This window comes from Thermobia domestica, chromosome 15, assembly GCF_964235325.1.
Source record: "Thermobia domestica chromosome 15, izTheDome1.hap1.1, whole genome shotgun sequence".
Taxonomy (NCBI): domain Eukaryota; kingdom Metazoa; phylum Arthropoda; class Insecta; order Zygentoma; family Lepismatidae; genus Thermobia; species Thermobia domestica.
This window is the reverse complement of record NC_137468.1, coordinates 37,708,773-37,727,352: the sequence shown is the minus strand read 5'-3', so window position 1 is coordinate 37,727,352 and position 18,580 is coordinate 37,708,773. Positions and strand designations below refer to the sequence as shown.

General features: G+C 36.4%; 1 protein-coding gene across 1 annotated transcript in view; it reads right to left on the bottom strand.

Moving 5' to 3' along the window:
* LOC145670976 (uncharacterized) overlaps window positions 1-18,580 on the bottom strand; it is a 79,785-nt gene that overhangs the window by 31,858 nt on the left and 29,347 nt on the right. Inside the window, exons 3-5 of the mRNA XM_081739596.1 lie at window positions 10,206-10,305; window positions 4,217-4,360; window positions 1,994-2,244 (exon numbers count right to left, since the gene is read on the bottom strand). Coding sequence (XP_081595722.1) covers window positions 1,994-2,244; window positions 4,217-4,360; window positions 10,206-10,305 — 495 coding nt within the window. The remainder of the gene's footprint in view (window positions 1-1,993; window positions 2,245-4,216; window positions 4,361-10,205; window positions 10,306-18,580) is intronic.

Here is an 18,580-nt window from a genome sequence, read left to right as displayed (position 1 = left end):
TTTGTGGGTGTGGCGCACCCACAAGATTTTTAGTTTTTATCCCGGTTTGAACCCCTTTCTCTTGCGTTTGAGTCAGCCGTGTTACTACCGACTGAGCTAAGGCAGCCCCAACTTATCCTTATAGTACCGGTATATTTTACTTTATCACAGCACAGGCCTTTATGACAGTGTTCCAAAATAAATCAATCAAACATCGACACTTCTTTGGTAACATATAGGCTAATACGACCGGCACTGATATGCACCCACATAAATTTTGGAAAGTCGACGCCGTTGTCAGTGGCTATTCGAGAGAAACGTCCTGAATGTCTACGCGATGCATTTATTCTTTAAGATAACAAGACAGTCTATATGGCAGCGTGTGTGCAGAATCACCTTTATCACCTTGCGATTTCGAATTAATACCAAAACTGAAGGAGCAATTACATGGGACCGCGAAGATGTTTCCCCAGTAGTGAGCCTTGAAATCAGAAGATTTGTTTATAGTGAGGCCACGGGTATTCGGCACCTTCCACATTGTTGAAAGTGCGCGGTGGATTTTTTTGTGAGATTACCTCAAAGGACTCTAAATGCCTCTGGTATGTGTCTCTAGACTTCTGATGTTTCCGGTACTGTAATTGACTTGTAATGGTTTGCAATGTAGTTCGAGATAAACCATGTGTGAAACGGAGATTCGTTGCATTCATTTTTCTCGTGCTATATCCTGATGAAGATATGTATGTATTTATATATGTATGTATATATGTATTTTCAGGTTTATATGCAATCTTTTAACAAATAATTTTATTCAGTTCTTTTCTTTTTTTTATAAATAAATAAATAAATAAATAAAGATTTATATTGTTTCGGAAAATTGTGAACATATAGCTTATATAAAATGAATCATGCAGAAGGGATTCGAAGATGCTACTAGACACCAGCATGACTGGTGACGAACTCTGCTTGAATTACAATGAAATAAAACTCCGTTTTATGTATATCGCTGCATTGCATTTATGGCACACGAAGCTTTTCTGGAGTTAGTTGTTAGCGATCCCAACTACAGTTTAAACATGCCCTAGCGTTTCCACTCGCATCGTTATTTCTGGGAATATAATTCAAAACTTTTGATTTGAATCATTACCTACTCTGTTCTCCTAAGGAGTTTCGCATGTGAAATAGAAGGAACTCTTTTTCGTGAAGTAATACTTTCCGCTCCAAGGAATGCTCCAGGATGTGGAGGCAAAATAAGATATTAAAAACCGAATTCGTCGATATTTCTCATACTGAATTTTTTGCTCTTTAGATTTGAATTTTCCTGGAGAAATCGAATTTATTTGCATTCTGGCACTGATTTAGGACAAGAATTTGAAAATGGGTGAACTGAAGTCCAAAGTCCAAAGAAGATGCTCAAAAACTTGTTCACAAATGAGATGCCCCTGCTACTCCACGTGTGCAGCCAGGTCGAATTTGTGGTAGACGTGATCTTAGCATCGTCGACACTGGCGAACTTGAAATACAGGAAGCACCCTGGACCTTGGATCCTGTTTCATCTGTATATTTCGGCAGTACTTCCTCTTGCCAATCATCGGTGATCTAAAAGAATGGGTGCGATCACCTTGGGAAAATGAATATGTAATATCGAAGAATTAAGACTGATTAATTAAACGATCTTGTGGGATTAAAAATATTATTTCAGTACTACCATTTTCTAATATTTTAATTTGTTGGTGAAAAATACCCTACAAATTTATTCAGAATACAAGTATTGTGTAATAAAAAGTTCGGCCATTAAAATTATTTTTTTATTGTAATAACCCCCAAAATAAGCAAACTTGATGAAAAAACAAAAATCAAAAATAGTTGCGTTACAAGGGCTTTAGAGTTATGAAGCGTGACTAGTTGAGAAAGGGTAAAAATGGGTCAAAATAGCGTTACATAATATGTGAACGGTCCCTTACTCGTGATAACATTTTTTTAAGGATCTCGTGTAATAGTGAAGCTATTTGCTTACCTCATGTGCACTAGAGATGTTTCCGTAAGGAAGATGGTTATTAATGTATAAAGAATCGCTCCTTCCTAGGTGAATTCCATCACGCACAATGTAATATTGAAGGTTTTTGGTCTTTCCAACATCACAGTTCAGTCGCATCGTTCCGCCTTGGAAATTCTTATTAATTTTAACTCTTACGAGGTAGTCATTACGCTTCACTTGCACTCCAGGTGGAAAAATGGTTCTAAGAACAGGTGGTTTTACAGTTGTGTCTGCAAACAAAATATGTTTCTAATTTGTAAATTAATTATTTAATGACGTTTTTATTTATTTATTTTTGCCCTAGTTTGGAAAACACGTTCTACAAAATTGAAATCCATAAACAATGTTCTTAAGGAAAGAAAAACTTGCCACAAACCATTCAGGTTCTCTGCACTGCTGCATCACATAACTAACACCACATTTTAAACCACGGTTTCTAAAACTACGTTACAAAAATAACATATTGTCGTATATATGATCTGCACTTTTCTTTTTGAAAAATATAATCAAACATTAAGGGTGTAGTTTACACACGCGAATGATAAAAAATATGACCATTCGTGCAAGACAGAAGCGCTTACTTGATAATGTGTATCTGAAATTTGAGATCATCAAAATAAAGAATACGGCTTATAGACGCGACTGAAAAGGAACATGTTGACTTACATAGAACAAACAAGCGGAGAAATACTTATGGAAGAATTTCGTAGCTCCGGAGTGAATTCGCTTCCACCGTCCCGGAGCCAGCCCCTAAAATGATTACTGACTACTGTTGTACGCTCTTTCAAGGGAGGATTATTTTATGAAAGCATCTGCTTTTACTACAAGTAATTTCAGATAAATAACGAGTATATATAGGGCTCCCATATTTCTGGACTGGAAAACAGGGACGCCTTACAAAAATTTACAATATTTTTGTATTTCATACGAGAGTTATGCATTTACTTCTTGCTGAAATATCAGAATTAGTTAATTAGTTGTCTGTTTTCGTACATTTCCATATTCAACACGAGACAAGAAATTTCTTGAGTCTCGTCTTAGATTTCAAACACTGTTTTAGTTTTACATGATTCATAGTATAACAACCATAAATTGATGAAGTGATTGTACGAACATAATGAAAAGCTTTTTATCAACATTTAAAGATACGCAAGTCGTTAGACAATATGCACACGCTGCACCCAATAATGAAAATGGTTGAAATGTTGTTATAGCACACCCTTCGTGATGTGGAAGGATTTTGGTAACTTGTAGATAAAAGCAAGAAAGAAATTCAGGACATAACTTTTGTACATAAATTTACAAAACGAAACGAGATCGGAGGTCTCCGATAATTGAGACAAAAACGAGACTTCTACAAAATTTACGAGACGAGACGAGATAATTTCATTCGTCGTCTCTTGAGTAACATTAACAATAACCTAAAAGAAACTAATATAATTCTACAGTCGAAGTTAACCGAGTATAACCAAAATGTTAACCTACAACGCTTTTACAAATTCAGATATTGTGCCGTTACGGTCTCTGTAGAAGTCCGTCAATGATGTTAAGTTAGTTTTTTTTTAAAAAAAAAAAAAGCCGTAAAAACCACGGATCATAATTTTTTGACTACAAATTACATAATTTCTATAACAACGGGATTATAGTGTTGCCGGACAAAATGACAGAAGGTCATCAAACAAAATGGTGCATACATGAATTTATAATGTTATTTTCAAATCAATAAATGTATTCCCAATTTTGACCTTCAAAGGTTCATTATTTTTTTTTAACAGACCTGATATTAATAAATCAAATTCAATTTAAGTAATATGGAATATTATAGAACTATAGTAATGCAAGTGCATTTTTGACAAAATAAAGTATATTTAACTAAACTTGAAGAAGTAATAATTAAAATCCGAATTGATTTCACAGAAAACAGAATATTCCTGGATATAAATCAATTGTGTAAAAAAATAAATAAATATGTCGGATACTCAGCTCTCATAAGTGTTTCACAACGAATAGATATTTTAGTCCATAGTTCCAAAATGGCTGTAGTTCTTCTGATCTTATTACACCAGTGCCATCTTGCGACAATTTCACAAAATACGGTACTTGAAGTATGTGCCTGTCTCGTTGTATTGTACAAATAGCTGTTGTTTATCTCTAGGTTACCTATGATTTTTAGGTATGACAACTACAATTCAGCTGACTTACTCATTGGTTCATCCGTCATGATACAAACAAATTTATGTTTAACGTAGCATTTCTCAGGAAAAATTGTCCCATCCGTAAACACGGAACACTTTCGTCTAGATGACCATGTCCCTCCTTGGATAATACTATAATAAGTTAATATACCTGAAAAGAAAAGAAATACCAATATTTTTTGCTAATTTTTATATGAAAGTAATTAGGCATTAATGTTTTAAACAAAAAAAAATGACAAAATATTTTAATTTTAAATCAAACAAACATACAGAGTGATCGAAAAGTTACCGTATTCGAAAAGCATTTCGTTATTGACTAAGGATATTCAAATGCCCTCTACGTAACGGGGACAAATAACCTCGCCGATTACACCATACCCGATTACACCATAATTATTCATTCATTCATTCAAAAAAAAATCTTCCCCTCTTCTACACGTCTGAAGAAACTTCTACAATGTTGTTGAAGACCTTCCGTTGTGTATGTGTGTGTGTGTGTGTGTGTGATTTGGTTTGCTAGGCATATATTACAAAGAAGTAATGACTTCAGAAGATTTCTTCTAAGGTGGAGTTTGAATAAACCGGGGGTGAAAGTAAGGCTTGCTATACATTATGAGATAAATCCTAGGAAATATCTTAAGATTTATCTCGGAAAAATGATACGACATATCTCGTAGGATATCCTATCCTTTTGTACCACACACGTAAAGATTTTTCCTGTCTGACCTGATTAAATGCTTAAGAAGTTCAACTTTTATTTCTCACGAAATATTAAACTCACAGGTGCAGAGCCCACATATTTGGATTTCTTGTGAATTGTTCTTTCAAAATTGTATTATACATTTCTTCCTTAAATTTCACAAATTTGCGAGATCTAAAATATGATAGCACCAGGATAAAAACGCCATGTTTTTCAATATCATGAGATAGTTCTATTTAATAAAATTACAGACTGGATGCATTCCTATGCTAACTACACTGCACATTCTATGGATACTGATAGCAGGCGCTATATTGTTAAATTGCACACCTCTAAAAAAAAAAAAAAAAAAAAATCTTATCTGATGTCGCTTACGATTTTTTTTTCTGAAACAGACCGTGCTCTAAACAAGAAAATCTCATAGGATCGCTCAGAACATAGGAAATGTATGCGATCTGATGCCATACACGTTGAGATTTTAACATAGCAAGGCTAATACTCTGAAAATACTGGCAACCCAGGTTAAACCCGCTGGGAGAAATTCATCGGGGGATTCCACCTCGGGCCACCCCTTGAAATAATCACTGTTACTGAGTACGATACTTAAAACAATGCACAGCAACTGTTTTTGACACCTTGAATAATTTAGTAATGAATAAAGAAATAACACTGGTCAACAAATTTTGATCGAAAGTATGTAAATTGTTTAAATTTATGATTTTTGCATTCATTTAAGCATATGAGAAAATGTAATTAGTGCACTATTATTCTTAGCTCTGGCTATGAAAAAAAAACTATCCTTGTACAACAGTACCAATATATTTCAAATATATTAAAATTTATGAAAACATTTAACCAAAGTAGTTGTAAATACCGAGATTAAGGTATTTTTACATTCATTTAACAGTAATGTGATAAGTTTGGATATAATTAAGACATACACTAGCCCATAACTTTTATACCCTTGTACATCCATACTTTAAAATGCGCAAATCAATGTTATATAGCGAGCTTCAAATTGTGGTAGAATAAATTTGTACAAATATGTTTTTACTACATCAAGTAAAATCAGCACGAAGTAGTCCTAATTTCTTTATAGTTGAATAAGAATTCACAATTACCTAGGTAGTATAGACAAAATCCAACAGTTCCAAAAGAAGCAAAGTAAAATACAATATAAATTTTTAAACCAACAACTCCACCACAATATAGGCAAAAGTTTTGTGAGATCCCTTGTACAAAATAGATTCCATGTTGAATTCATTTTGAGCGTCTTCGCTTGGCCTACCTTTTATACAGTACATCTGGAGTGTCCCTTGCAATAATCCAACAGTAGTCTGCTAACATCTTAGAACTCTACTTGCCCTCATATCTCTTCTCTATGGCTGCAATATCTTGATGAAAACGCTTACCATGTTTGTCACTTACCGCTCCACAATTATCAAGAAAGAAGTCGAGATGGGAATGAAGAAAGTGGAGTTTCAGAGACACATTGCAACCAAGTTTCTCGTAGCATAACAACAACTCAGCCACTATCTGTAATTTGTATCTCGGTGTCTTCCCAAGAACTGTGAACAAACACTTTTCAAGCTTTCCCACGCAGCTTTTTCCACACCTTGTAGAATTTCATCGAACTGATGATCTCTGAATAGCTGTCGAATCTGTGGTCCTATAACGACGCCTTCTTTAACTTTGGGGTCACTTAAGCGAGGGAATTTTCCTCTTAAGTACTTATAGGCCTCACCCTCTTGGTTCATGCTCTTAACAAAATTTGCTTACGATCTATACGTGGTTCATGTTGCAATTTTTTTTAATCCCTGGCTGATGAGTTTCTCTTGTACTCCAGTCACTTTTGCCGGAATGAGATGCATGACCTCTACTGCCACACTCACAAATAAAGCAACAATATTTTGCATACCCTAACTGCATACCTAACAACAGCGCTATCACTTTGAGGTCACCGCAAATGAGCCACTGAAAATCACAATATTTAATGGCTTGAAGTAAACGTTTCAAATTTTCATAAGATTCTTTCAAATTAACTGCATAACCTACTGGAATTGAAGGAAGTTAATTTCCAATATGTAAAAGCACTGCCTTTAAACTCGCCTTTTGACGAATCTATGAAGAGCCTCCACTCCGTAGGATCGTGATTAATTTTGAAATCCTTCATGAGACCACTTATATCTATACATGCCACAAGTATGTCTTGAATAGTAGAACATGAGGTGAACTTCTTTCCCTGCAATAAATGCCCTTGTTGTAATCGTGACGCTAAAATTTCTGCTTTGCTTTTTGGTAGGTCTAAATCCCTGATTAGATCACTTAATTCTTCTTGAGTGAGTCTATGTGGCTCACTTGGGGAGTCGTTTACCACAAAGTCAGGGTCGTTAGAAAGTATTTGGTTCAGGAGCTACAACTTCTTGGTCATCATCGGAAGAAAGATCGTATTCTTTGGGTGGGTCAGGAACAGGTAGTCCTTCTCCATGTGGAACTGGTCGCATTGCAGAAGGAATATTAGGATATACCAAGGTCCGCTTCTTCTTCCTGGAAATTCCCTTCTGGACAGAAGGAACCATACAAAAGTAACAATCTTTTATGTGGTCGCTTGGCTTCCTCCAAATCATAGTCACTGCAAAAGACATTGAACGTCTCTTCCCATTAATCCAGTTTCTCAGATTACTTGCACAAGTGTTACAAACAATGTGGGGTGCCCAAGCCTTATCTTGGTCTCCAATTTTACAACTATATTGTGAAGAAAATGTTACTTCTCCACACACAAGTAGCAGAAATTGTCCGCCCTATTCACACAATGTCGCGGCATTTTCGTCTATTCAAACACTCAAAATGTCATTTCAAGCAACTCAGAGGAACTGTTCAAAAATATGCTTGTAAAACTGTGTCTTTTTATATGCAGCACTACAAGAAAATCACATCAACAACTCGGATAAACTGCAATAATGTTGTTGTTTCGAACAATAGCAGAACACAACTATGATAAGGAGTAGAAAGAAACGAAGCGAAAGAAACGAATATTTTTAATTGCTTATTAGTTTTTGATTATGTTTTAATTGCTTATTATTTTTTGATAATGGCAAGTGAGAAGTATTTATTTTATTTTGTTCCTATCAAACTAAAAATCTTGTGGGTGCTGGAGCCCTGGAACTCCCACGTAGTCGGCGCGCATGATCCCAGGTCACTGTATGTGATAACATCGAGTCCCTACAGACTTAACCCTAGTCACAATTACTAGTATCAATGGAATAAATACGAGGACGAGTCAAAACTTGTCTACACTTTTGTCATAACTTTTCTTACATTGTGCACTTTGTTTTCTGTTCTCGCACATTTTATTGTTATACTGTTGTGGTAATGCTGTGAAAGTGTGATCTTAATTCCTCCATTTTTCTTCCTTCTGTGGCAGATATATCATGGCTGCTCCATTAGAAGTTTGCACCAAGGAGAAACAACGAGCAATGATCCGATTCTTCTGGTCGGAGGGTGTCAAAGGGTCAGACATTCATCGCAGACTATTATCACAATATGGGAGAAGTCCACTATCACGTAAAACTGTTTTTGTAGCTCGGGAAGTTTAAAAGTGGTCGAACAAGTGTAACGCATGAAGAGTGAGCAGGACGGCCATCAACCTCCACTACAGATGACAACATTCAGCAAGCTCGAGAGATGGTTCTGGAGAATAGGCGAATCACTATCGATGAGCTAGCAGCGGCTTTGAACATCAGTCATGGTTCTACCCATCAAATCATACACGACGAGCTCGGTTTTCATAAAGTCTGTGCACGGTAAGTACCAAGAAAGCTTACTGCAAAACACAAGCTAACTCGTGTTTGGGTCTGTCAACGCTTACTCACTCGCTTCAACAACGAAGGTGATGCATATTTAGCGGAATAGTCACCGGCGATGGAACATGGGTTAATTACTATGAGCCAGAATCAAAGCGCAAGAGTATGCAGTGGAAACATCCTGGATCTCCGACGAAGAAAAAATTCAAGACTGAGCCATCCGCAGGAAAGGTTATGTTAACTGTGTTTTGGGACTCACAGGGGTTCATAATGGCAGAGTTCATGAAAAAGGGAAAGACGATCAACAGTGCAAGTTATAGTGCAATGTTGGAAAAGAACCTGAAGCCGGCAGTTCGCAACAAACGCCGAGGTTTGTTGTCGAAGAAAGTTTTGTTCTTGCATGACAATGCACGGCCACACACTACTCGTCACACTATTGAAACCATCAACAAGCTGAAATTTGAGTTATTGGAACACCCTCCCTACAGCCCAGACCTAGCTCCATCTGATTTTCACTTATTTGGGCTATTCAAGGTTGCTTTGCGTGGTCGTTTATTTGCCTCAGATTTAGACGTGCAAAATGCGGTGCAAAAGTGACTTCACGACCAACCGAAAACCTTTTATTTGAAAGGAATACGTAAGCTCGTTGACCGTTGGGCTAAGTGCATTGATAAGGAGGAAGGTTACGTAGAAAAATGATGTCCATAGTATAACCCTAGCTTCATGTAAATAAACTGTAGAATGAAAAGTGTAGATAATTTTTGACTTGCCCTCGTAATAATAATAATAGCAATAGTACGTACAGTTACTGTGTTGATCACAGAAAAGGCTGTTAAATTATTTTAATGATAACACTGCTTACATGATTCATAATGTAAAGACTATAACGTTGATAAATAGATTGTACGAACATAATGAGAAGTTCTTAACAACGTTTGAAAGATACGCAAGTCATTACAGAATATACTCTAATAATAATCTTAATGTTATTACATCACACCCTTCTTGGACCTTTCGTGACGTGTCTAACTTCTAGCTGAAATTAAGAGAAAAAATGAGGGCATAAATTTTGTATATAAATTTAGAAAATGTGACGAAAAACGAAATATTTTCCTGGAATCGAGACGGAACAAGAACAAATTCTTCGAAAATTGAGATGAGACGGGACGAGACAAGAAGACCTTATTTCTTATCTCATCTCGTGGACAACACTACAGTAATTATGTTCAGCGAGTAGTATCTGGAAAACTACTGACTACCCCATTTGTATTTTGGTTTGCCTATTGGTACTAACTTTTATCAACGTTTGATTTCTCGCGTATTTTATAATTGGTATTATTATTTAGTCATGTAGTTTAATGAGAACTGTAACGTCACAGAGCATCCAGTTGTAAATCACTACTATTTCTTCGATAGTGATGAAAGTTTAAATTAAGATTAATTTTAGTGAATGCAAACATAAGAAATGTAAATAAAGACCACATAGTACTTACGAGACTGTTTATCTTTCCATACCATATAACCATTGGAAGATCTTGATAATGATATCCAGACTGTTGTCTCACCCACGATTCTTTTGATATCATTTAAGTCCTGAAAAGAACACCAAGTAATATCAACTCAGAGTCGTAATAATTGGCAGTGCAACACACTAAGGTCCTCAGACTCAAGGGCGCCGATTTCTCCTTAAATTTGGGGGGGGGGGCATTCAAATGTAGAAGGTATATATATGAGGTTTTTAAGACAAATTACAGTCAAATTATGTCAAATATTGTATATTCATAAATACAATAGGGCGACCAAATGAGCTTTGGGGGGCCCGGGCCCCCCGGCTTCCCTAGGATCGGCGCCCTTGCCCAGACTGAGAGGGTCCTCATCTGTTGTTTGTAACTCATATTACTGAATATGCAAATTACGCTGTTACTCATTTTATGAATGTGAGATTTGTACATTATAATGTTTCATATTAATAACAAACTGATTTGGTTCCCTATCCGATATTAAAATACAAGCGATGTTCAAAAAGTAAAGATCATTTAAATATTAGCAGCAAAACAACTAACACAGCTTTCATTGTATATACAAAGCACAATATCTTGCAAATTGCCAGCTTAGGGTAGAAACTTGAATGCATAATAGCAAAGGAGTTACTGCAATGACAGTCACTAATATAATGGCTGTATTTTTATAATTATCTAAAAACTTTATGTGAGTACGTCTTTGTTGAAATCGGAAGAACTAGTAAGCTGACTTGTTTTATTTTTATGGTGTTAGATTATCAGTTCATGACAAAGACAGAGCTAGCTATTGGTACAACAAGGGCCCTCGAAGAAAAAAGGCAACACAAAACCAACCAGGGAACCATACACGTACATCAATCCAAGAGGGCTCTGACAAGGAAATGAAGTTTCAACCGTTACGTATTCAAAATAACACTCTGGTTGGGGAGGGTACAAATATCCTCTTCCACAGGGCCCAGCTCGCTGTTTCGGGCCCCACAAATACCCTTCTGCACCGGGGTCGCAAAGAGGTTTGTTACATCTGTTCTATTCACTGTTTAGGTCCCCACAAATACCCTTCTGCACCGGGGTCGCAAAGAGGTTTGTTACATCTGTTCTATTCACTGTTTAGGGCCCACAAATACCCTTCTGCACCGGGGTCGCAAAGAGGTTTGTTACATCTGTTCTATTCACTGTTTAGGGCCCCACAAATACCCTTCTGCACCGGGGTCGCAAAGAGGTTTGTTACATCTGTTCTATTCACTGTTTAGGGCCCCACAAATACCCTTCTGCACCGGGGTCGCAAAGAGGTTTGTTACATCTGTTCTATTCACTGTTTAGGGCCCCACAAATACCCTTCTGCACCGGGGTCGCAAAGAGGTTTGTTACATCTGTTCTATTCACTGTTTAGGGCCCCACAAATACCCTTCTGCACCGGGGTCGCAAAGAGGTTTGTTACATCTGTTCTATTCACTGTTTAGGGCCCCACAAATACCCTTCTGCACCGGGGTCGCAAAGAGGCTTGTTACATCTGTTCTATTCACTGTTTAGGGCCCCACAAATACCCTTCTGCACCGGGGTCGCAAAGAGGTTTGTTACATCTGTTCTATTCACTGTTTAGGGTCCCACAAATACCCTTCTGCACCGGGGTCGCAAAGAGGTTTGTTACATCTGTTCTATTCACTGTTTAGGGGCAGTAGTAGAGCGCTTACCTCTGGTATGTGGGTCATTGGTTCGATCCCCGGCCAAGTCAGTGCACAACACAGTGCCTGTGGGTTTTCTCAGGGTACTTCCGTTTCCTCTCACATTCTCATTCTATCAATTCTTACATGATCATTCATTTGCCTTAATCATCCGACTATCTTAGCCTAAAGGTAATAATACGTATAAATTACTCCTAAGATAGGAGAGGGACAAGCGGAAGCCACGTAAGAAAGTAATGCGCGGCCTACTGTCACGAACCAAGCAAGCAGTCCGTCTAGAAACTTAAAGAAAAAGAATTAGTTTTGTTTCAAAGTTGTGAAACTACGATGGATTTACAAACTATGATACGAGGAATGATCAAAAAGTAAGGTTACAAAGCCTGCAGTGAAACGTGCATATAATATTTCATACAACCAATACTACCAGCATATATTACATACATTAGGTTATTTTTTGACATAGTACATATCGGTTCAGACATTCGTCGCATTGTGGGATGAGTTTGAAGAGCTCCTCCTGGTAAAAATCCTGTCCTTGCGTCTTCAGCCACGTTGTCACGAAGTGTTTCATCTCCTCTGCTGAACTGAAGCGACGGCCTTCTATGTGTTCCTTCAAGTGCGGGAACGGGGTGAAAGTCTCTTGGAACGAGGTCCTGGCTATAGTGAGAGTGGTCGATGATGTCCCAGCGAAACTGCTTCAACAGCGTGTTGGTCTTCTTAGCTGTATGCGGGCGCGCGTTGTCGTGAAGGAAGATGCCCTCAGTGAGAAGTACTAGCAGTAAATCTCTACCAACTGCTGGTGAATTTCAGCTGCGGTTACCGCTCACAGAAATCGAATAACTGAGCCGACTTCTTCGCGAGATCAGTTTCACAAACGAGTCACTATTTCTGTTTACCTACAGCGTCGTAGGTATAATGATCACCTAGGATCAGGACAATATACACTGGAAGAATGAAAAAAATATAAAAACTTTTCTTCTAATATTAAACAAAATAAACCTGTGTTTTCCTACAAGTCAACAAGAAATCGTTGGAAAAGTTTCCGTGGCTGCATTAAGACAAGGAACACAAGCTAAAAATTAACTTCCTAAGTAAAATTTAGCTACAGAAAGTAGCTCGTGACCTGAAACCAAGAACAGCAAGCAGTATTTATACTTCGGGTTTTGAGGTCACAGGGATCGTTCTCGAATGGTACGCAAAGGTGCTGCACGTTCGCCGATGAATTCTTGATTAACAGGCTGCCTCGATTTGGGAAAAGAGAGGTCCTGAATTCCAACTCCATAAGCCACGCAAAGAGGTTTGCTGTGGGCTGCCACTGATGCTATTCTTAGAGGTCCAAAGTTCGATCCTGACTCCGTAGCCACACAAAGAGGTTTGTTGTGGACTTGCAATCTGATCGCTGCTCTAGGCTTGGAAGAGGAAGAAGCGATGAATCCAGTGATCTATAGTGTCTATAATTAGTGCGTGATTAAACTCATTATCGTGTGGTATGAATATAAGACCAGAAGCTGACTTCCAAGACGAGGCCGAAACATGTAAGTAGCCAGTAATGGAATTCAATGCATAAATGATAGATTCACTCTTAAGACATTTCTAAGCGATATAGCCCAAGGCTTAAGTTACGCCTGGCGTATTATTTCAGATCACCTTGCTGATATTATGATTTTGTTTGTAGGTCAGATAAAATCTATATTATTTAATTAAACTCTATTAAATTAACTTTTATGACACACGGAGTTTGACCCTGGTTTAGCAGATAAGCAATAGTGACCAACAAATTCCCTTTTGTTGTATATATAGCTTATGTAAATAAACAATCATCATCATTATATATTTTCTCTCTTATTCCATTTTGCAATTCTTAAATAAGTTTAACGAAAAGTTGTTAGAACTAGTAGCATTATATTAGCGAAGGTTTACCAAGTAGTTTGTAAAATAATTACGTCATTATTTATGATGGAGTTGCATGGGCTCATCGTCCAGCCCCGTTAGGAAGAAGAAGCATATATGGTTTATTGCATTGCAGATAGCATACCCTACAGGGGAATCGAATCATAGGTCACTCTCTATCACTGCTACCACAACGACACTAATAAGAATAGTAATATTCTAAGACAAGAACCATTATCTAATACTATAGGGGATGGGTGGCTGAAACTTTGAACAGTTGCCAACTCCATATATTAAAATTACCGCACACTCCACATTTCTCTATAAAGACGAATCTCCAGAAATATCGACCTTAACCCTTTCTCGTAATTCAATATTAAAAACAGATCTATAACTTCCGGCTGCAAGCAAGGGATAGAATGAAATGAAACTTCTTAAGTAAAAAATTACTACTACTTCCGGTTTTAATAGAGATACATGCAAAGAATGAATCTTTTCTTAAAACGCTGAATCCATTCCAAAAAACCCCTTTAGTCATTATCTGTTACCGTTGTTTGTTCTAGGGCGATCAACATTGAAACCGGAAATGGGTGATTTCTACTACTTCCGGTTTGAATAAAGAATTAACAGAGATTAAACTTACTCTTACCGTTAGGACGTTTAATCAATTAAAAGAAGAAGAAGAATGCTTCTCGATATCTCTGACCGTTTTTGCACTATGTAAATCATTATTGACACCGGAAGTACTAGTAAATTTCAACCACTTCTGTTTATAGCAGTTAACTTCTACCACTTCCGGTTTCAGTAGAGGGTTAATGGATATGTACCTATTCTTGGGACACTGAATCGATTGTAAAAGACCACTTCTCCATATATATATATCTGACTGTTTCTGTTTTAATACATGTTAACAGACGAACAGATAGATATAGCTGTTCTATGACTTCCGACACTTATGCATAGCATAGTTTGGTTGGAAGTCTAAAAAAGCAAGAAAAGCTTATGTACTATGGCGCAAATCTGTGCAACAACTGAAACTCTGTGAACGATTTGAGATTTTAATCTTTGATCTGTAATTTAAAGAATGTTGTTGCAAACGAGGAAGGTAAATAAAGCTTATCTGATATTGCGATGATAAAGCTTCAGATACTGTGTGGTATTTATTTCCTTTTTAGAAAGACCCATTAACGACTGACCAATGCAAACAATTAGCGTAAACCATTCATCATTCGTTACACCTCACGTATTGTTCTCATTTTAGTTTGATAACATGTGGAGACAATTGTCTTTCCTCTCAAAATATTGTTTCTCATTAAAAAAAAAAAGTACATAATACCAGAAAGAGTTCGTTCTTTCTAGCGTTTCAGTACATAATAAAGCCTTATATTTATACTATTAAATTAGGAGATATATGGTTAACTTAAACGCAGTTCAGAATTATGTTGTATGTATTTATGCTGTTCATTTTTTTACATTTAACCTATAATGTTTTAGAAGTAGAGAATGCTAAAATAAAAAGAACATACATATTTTTTTAAATAAATATATATATATATATATATATATATATATATATATATATATATATATATATATATATATATATATATATAGTGAAACCCGTCTAAGTTGACACGCGCGATTCCTTCGAAAACTGTACAAGTTAGAGGGGTGTCCAAGATAAATAGGCAGAGACTTGTGTTCAACTCATGTTACGTAAGAAACAATATCCAGGGCCGGCCCTAGGCAATTTGCCGCCCCGTGCAATGGCATTATTTGCCGTCCCCCCTTTCTCTAGAAAGAACAAATCTTAAAAGCCACGATTTTAAGCATGCTTTCCTATCATGAACAACGAAGGGAAGGGAAAGGGCACTCGCATTCAGAAAGACCTAAACACTGCAAATACAATCTTGTTGGTGTGTTTTTTCTTTAAATAATAATCTATTATGTTAGTGAAAGACAAAGCCAATACACAAGCAGAAGAAAGATGTTAATCCTTTTTATAGAATTCAATATCGAGCTTCAATCTCAATAAATCACTTTGCAATTACAATGGAACGAGCTTTTTTATTTTCATTTCTTGATTTTCCTTCTACATCCGTTAGTTATTAAGAAAAACCTTGATTCCACCTTCAGTGATAAGGAACTTGTTTGTGACAAAGACAAGACTAGTTTTCATATCGAAACTGTGATAACTAACTAAATGAAACAGATATTCGACTATTCACTACTGTTGGGAAACTGAGTTCTTGTATTTGACAACAATCAAGCAATTCATGCTGGGGTTTGTTTGACCATTTGTTTTAGCACTGTCCATGCCACATTAAACTAATGCGACCTAAACATGACTTACGCATGTAGTATTCAAATAGGTCAGTGTGACAATTACGCTCACACACTTAAGTAATTGTTCTTATATTCAAATTAAAACATCTTTATATGTAAATTCAATTTATTTTAAAAAGTCAAAGATTTTATTTTGTTTCATTTAGCAGCCAAGCGAACCTCTTTCATTTGTCCCAGGTAAAGAAGTTTCTCTGCTTTTCAGAAAAAAAAAAAAACATAAGACGGTAACCGCACTAATAGACCACCCAGTTTTCTACCTCGCCAGTAAACGGTAATGGAATCTGCTATTGTTACTCCAGCCATACTGTCGCACTACCTAAGTACCTCCATATCGCAAATATCACGTCACAGACACACAGGAACCAAAATTTTTTATCTACAATCTTCGCAAGTGCTTATGAAACTCTTTAACATCACGTACGAGCCCAGAACAGACGCTAGAAACCCAAGCCAAATTATCAACCGATTTTTGGGAAATGGTGTCACGAACTTAAAGCGGCGAATCAGAATCCGAAATTCAAAATTCACAAAGAGAAGAATGAAGCGTCTATTTTTTTAAAAAAATAAAGAAAGCTGGGAGAACGCCTACACGGAAGAGAGGTTACTCTAAGACGACACTTCATCGTGAAAACATCACCAACACGCGATTCATAAGCGTACGTCAACTCATATGTACATATATATATATATATTTAAGTGTTTAAATTTCAGAAAAATGGCTAGCTAGACACCCGTTAGCAGCCAGTTACTTAAATCACGCGTTATCCACAGCAACTTCGTCGTTACAAGATTATTTATACAAATATTTAAAACATCGACAGATAATTCTTATCATCTTACGGTAACGCTACATAAATGGTGATGTTGAAGTGAGTCTGTGATTCTATATACGTTGATTTCCCGCATAAAGTGCAAAGACAGGAAAAGTAGTGCGATGTATGGCGGATATATATATAAACTGTGCGAGTGAAATTTAAGTGCAGATGGATTTGATAAGTGACGCATCGTTGCATTTCAACAACATGGAGATGAAGGACGGAGACACGGGTTCGATCCCCAATACTCGAGACAGATGCCTTGCCACAGGAAGACCCAGACGCTTCAGACAAACGTGGACCTCTTCTCCGGGAGTTGAATCCAGAGGACAGCGGGGTCTGAGAAGGGACATTAGGAAGCATTGTGACGGTCAGTTAAGTACAGTGCAGTTTTCTTCTGAAGTGTGGAAATATAAGCGGAAGGACTTATTAAGGTAGGACAAAGTATTCTGCTATTTTCTTTATTGAAGAAGGACTATGGCCAATATTTCCGTGATTCGTGATCTCCATACTCACCTTTTCCTAGAAACTTCGGGACATTGTTTATTCATACGGAACTGTCCGTAAACATTTAGAGCATTTTTTTTTCTTTCTTTGTAAAAGAAGTAAACAAATAGCCTAATGCCTTGGTTGCATTTCCAAAATTAATTCACTGATATAGGAACTGTTAATTTCATTCTTGAATAAGTACCATAAAATTTTTGATTATTTTACTAGTGAAATTTGTATACTTTGATTTGATCTTCAATCATGCATTTATTTGTAATCGTAATGTGTCAATATTTAGATCCTTGAAGCCGTCATTATAATCATTTATATGCAATCCAGTATTTATTTATATCAAGTATGGATTATTTCTCTTTTAAACATAAATCGCGTTTAAGATGTGTGAATGTAATGTAATTTCTGTTTTGAGTAAACTATGATTTAGCGTCAAAGTCTAGTTTTTCAAATTTTAACATTTGTATAGGTTGTGTTAGGGAAATATGTGTCAGAGCGGTAAACAGGCTTAATATGATTTTATTATAACTTGTCAATTTTTATTATACTCATTCTTAAAAGAAACAATCAATATAAAGCTTCCAAAGACGTGCTATGTTGAGTAAGTTTCAGACAGATAAGTGTAAACATTCTTATCCCGTAATATCGTTAGAGTCTCATAAATAAGGTAAACAACTTAAGATACTCGAGTAAATCCCTTCGGAGGTACCTATCTGAGCAACGAACGCAGATAGGGTCCATAGCTATGGAGAAACGTTTATTCGCAAAATAAGGAATCAGTGAGAAAATCAGAAAGCGTCGACAATGTAATTATTTTGATCAATTGGCCAAATTATAATAATAGTAGTACTATATATATATATATATATTTCTGTGTAGTGTATTTGAATATGAAATATTTGTGTAGTTAGTGTTGTGTAACGATTTTTATTGTGAATTGTATTATTTACCAACTGATATAGTATGTGTACAAAGTTATGTTTTGTTTATGCAAATCTTTTAATATTGAAAATTCATTAGAGTTCATTAGAAACAGTGCACTAAATTTTCTCAAAAGCATACTATCGCTTCTAAACTATTTCTCCAGTAAGTCTTGCAAGCAACCTAAATCATT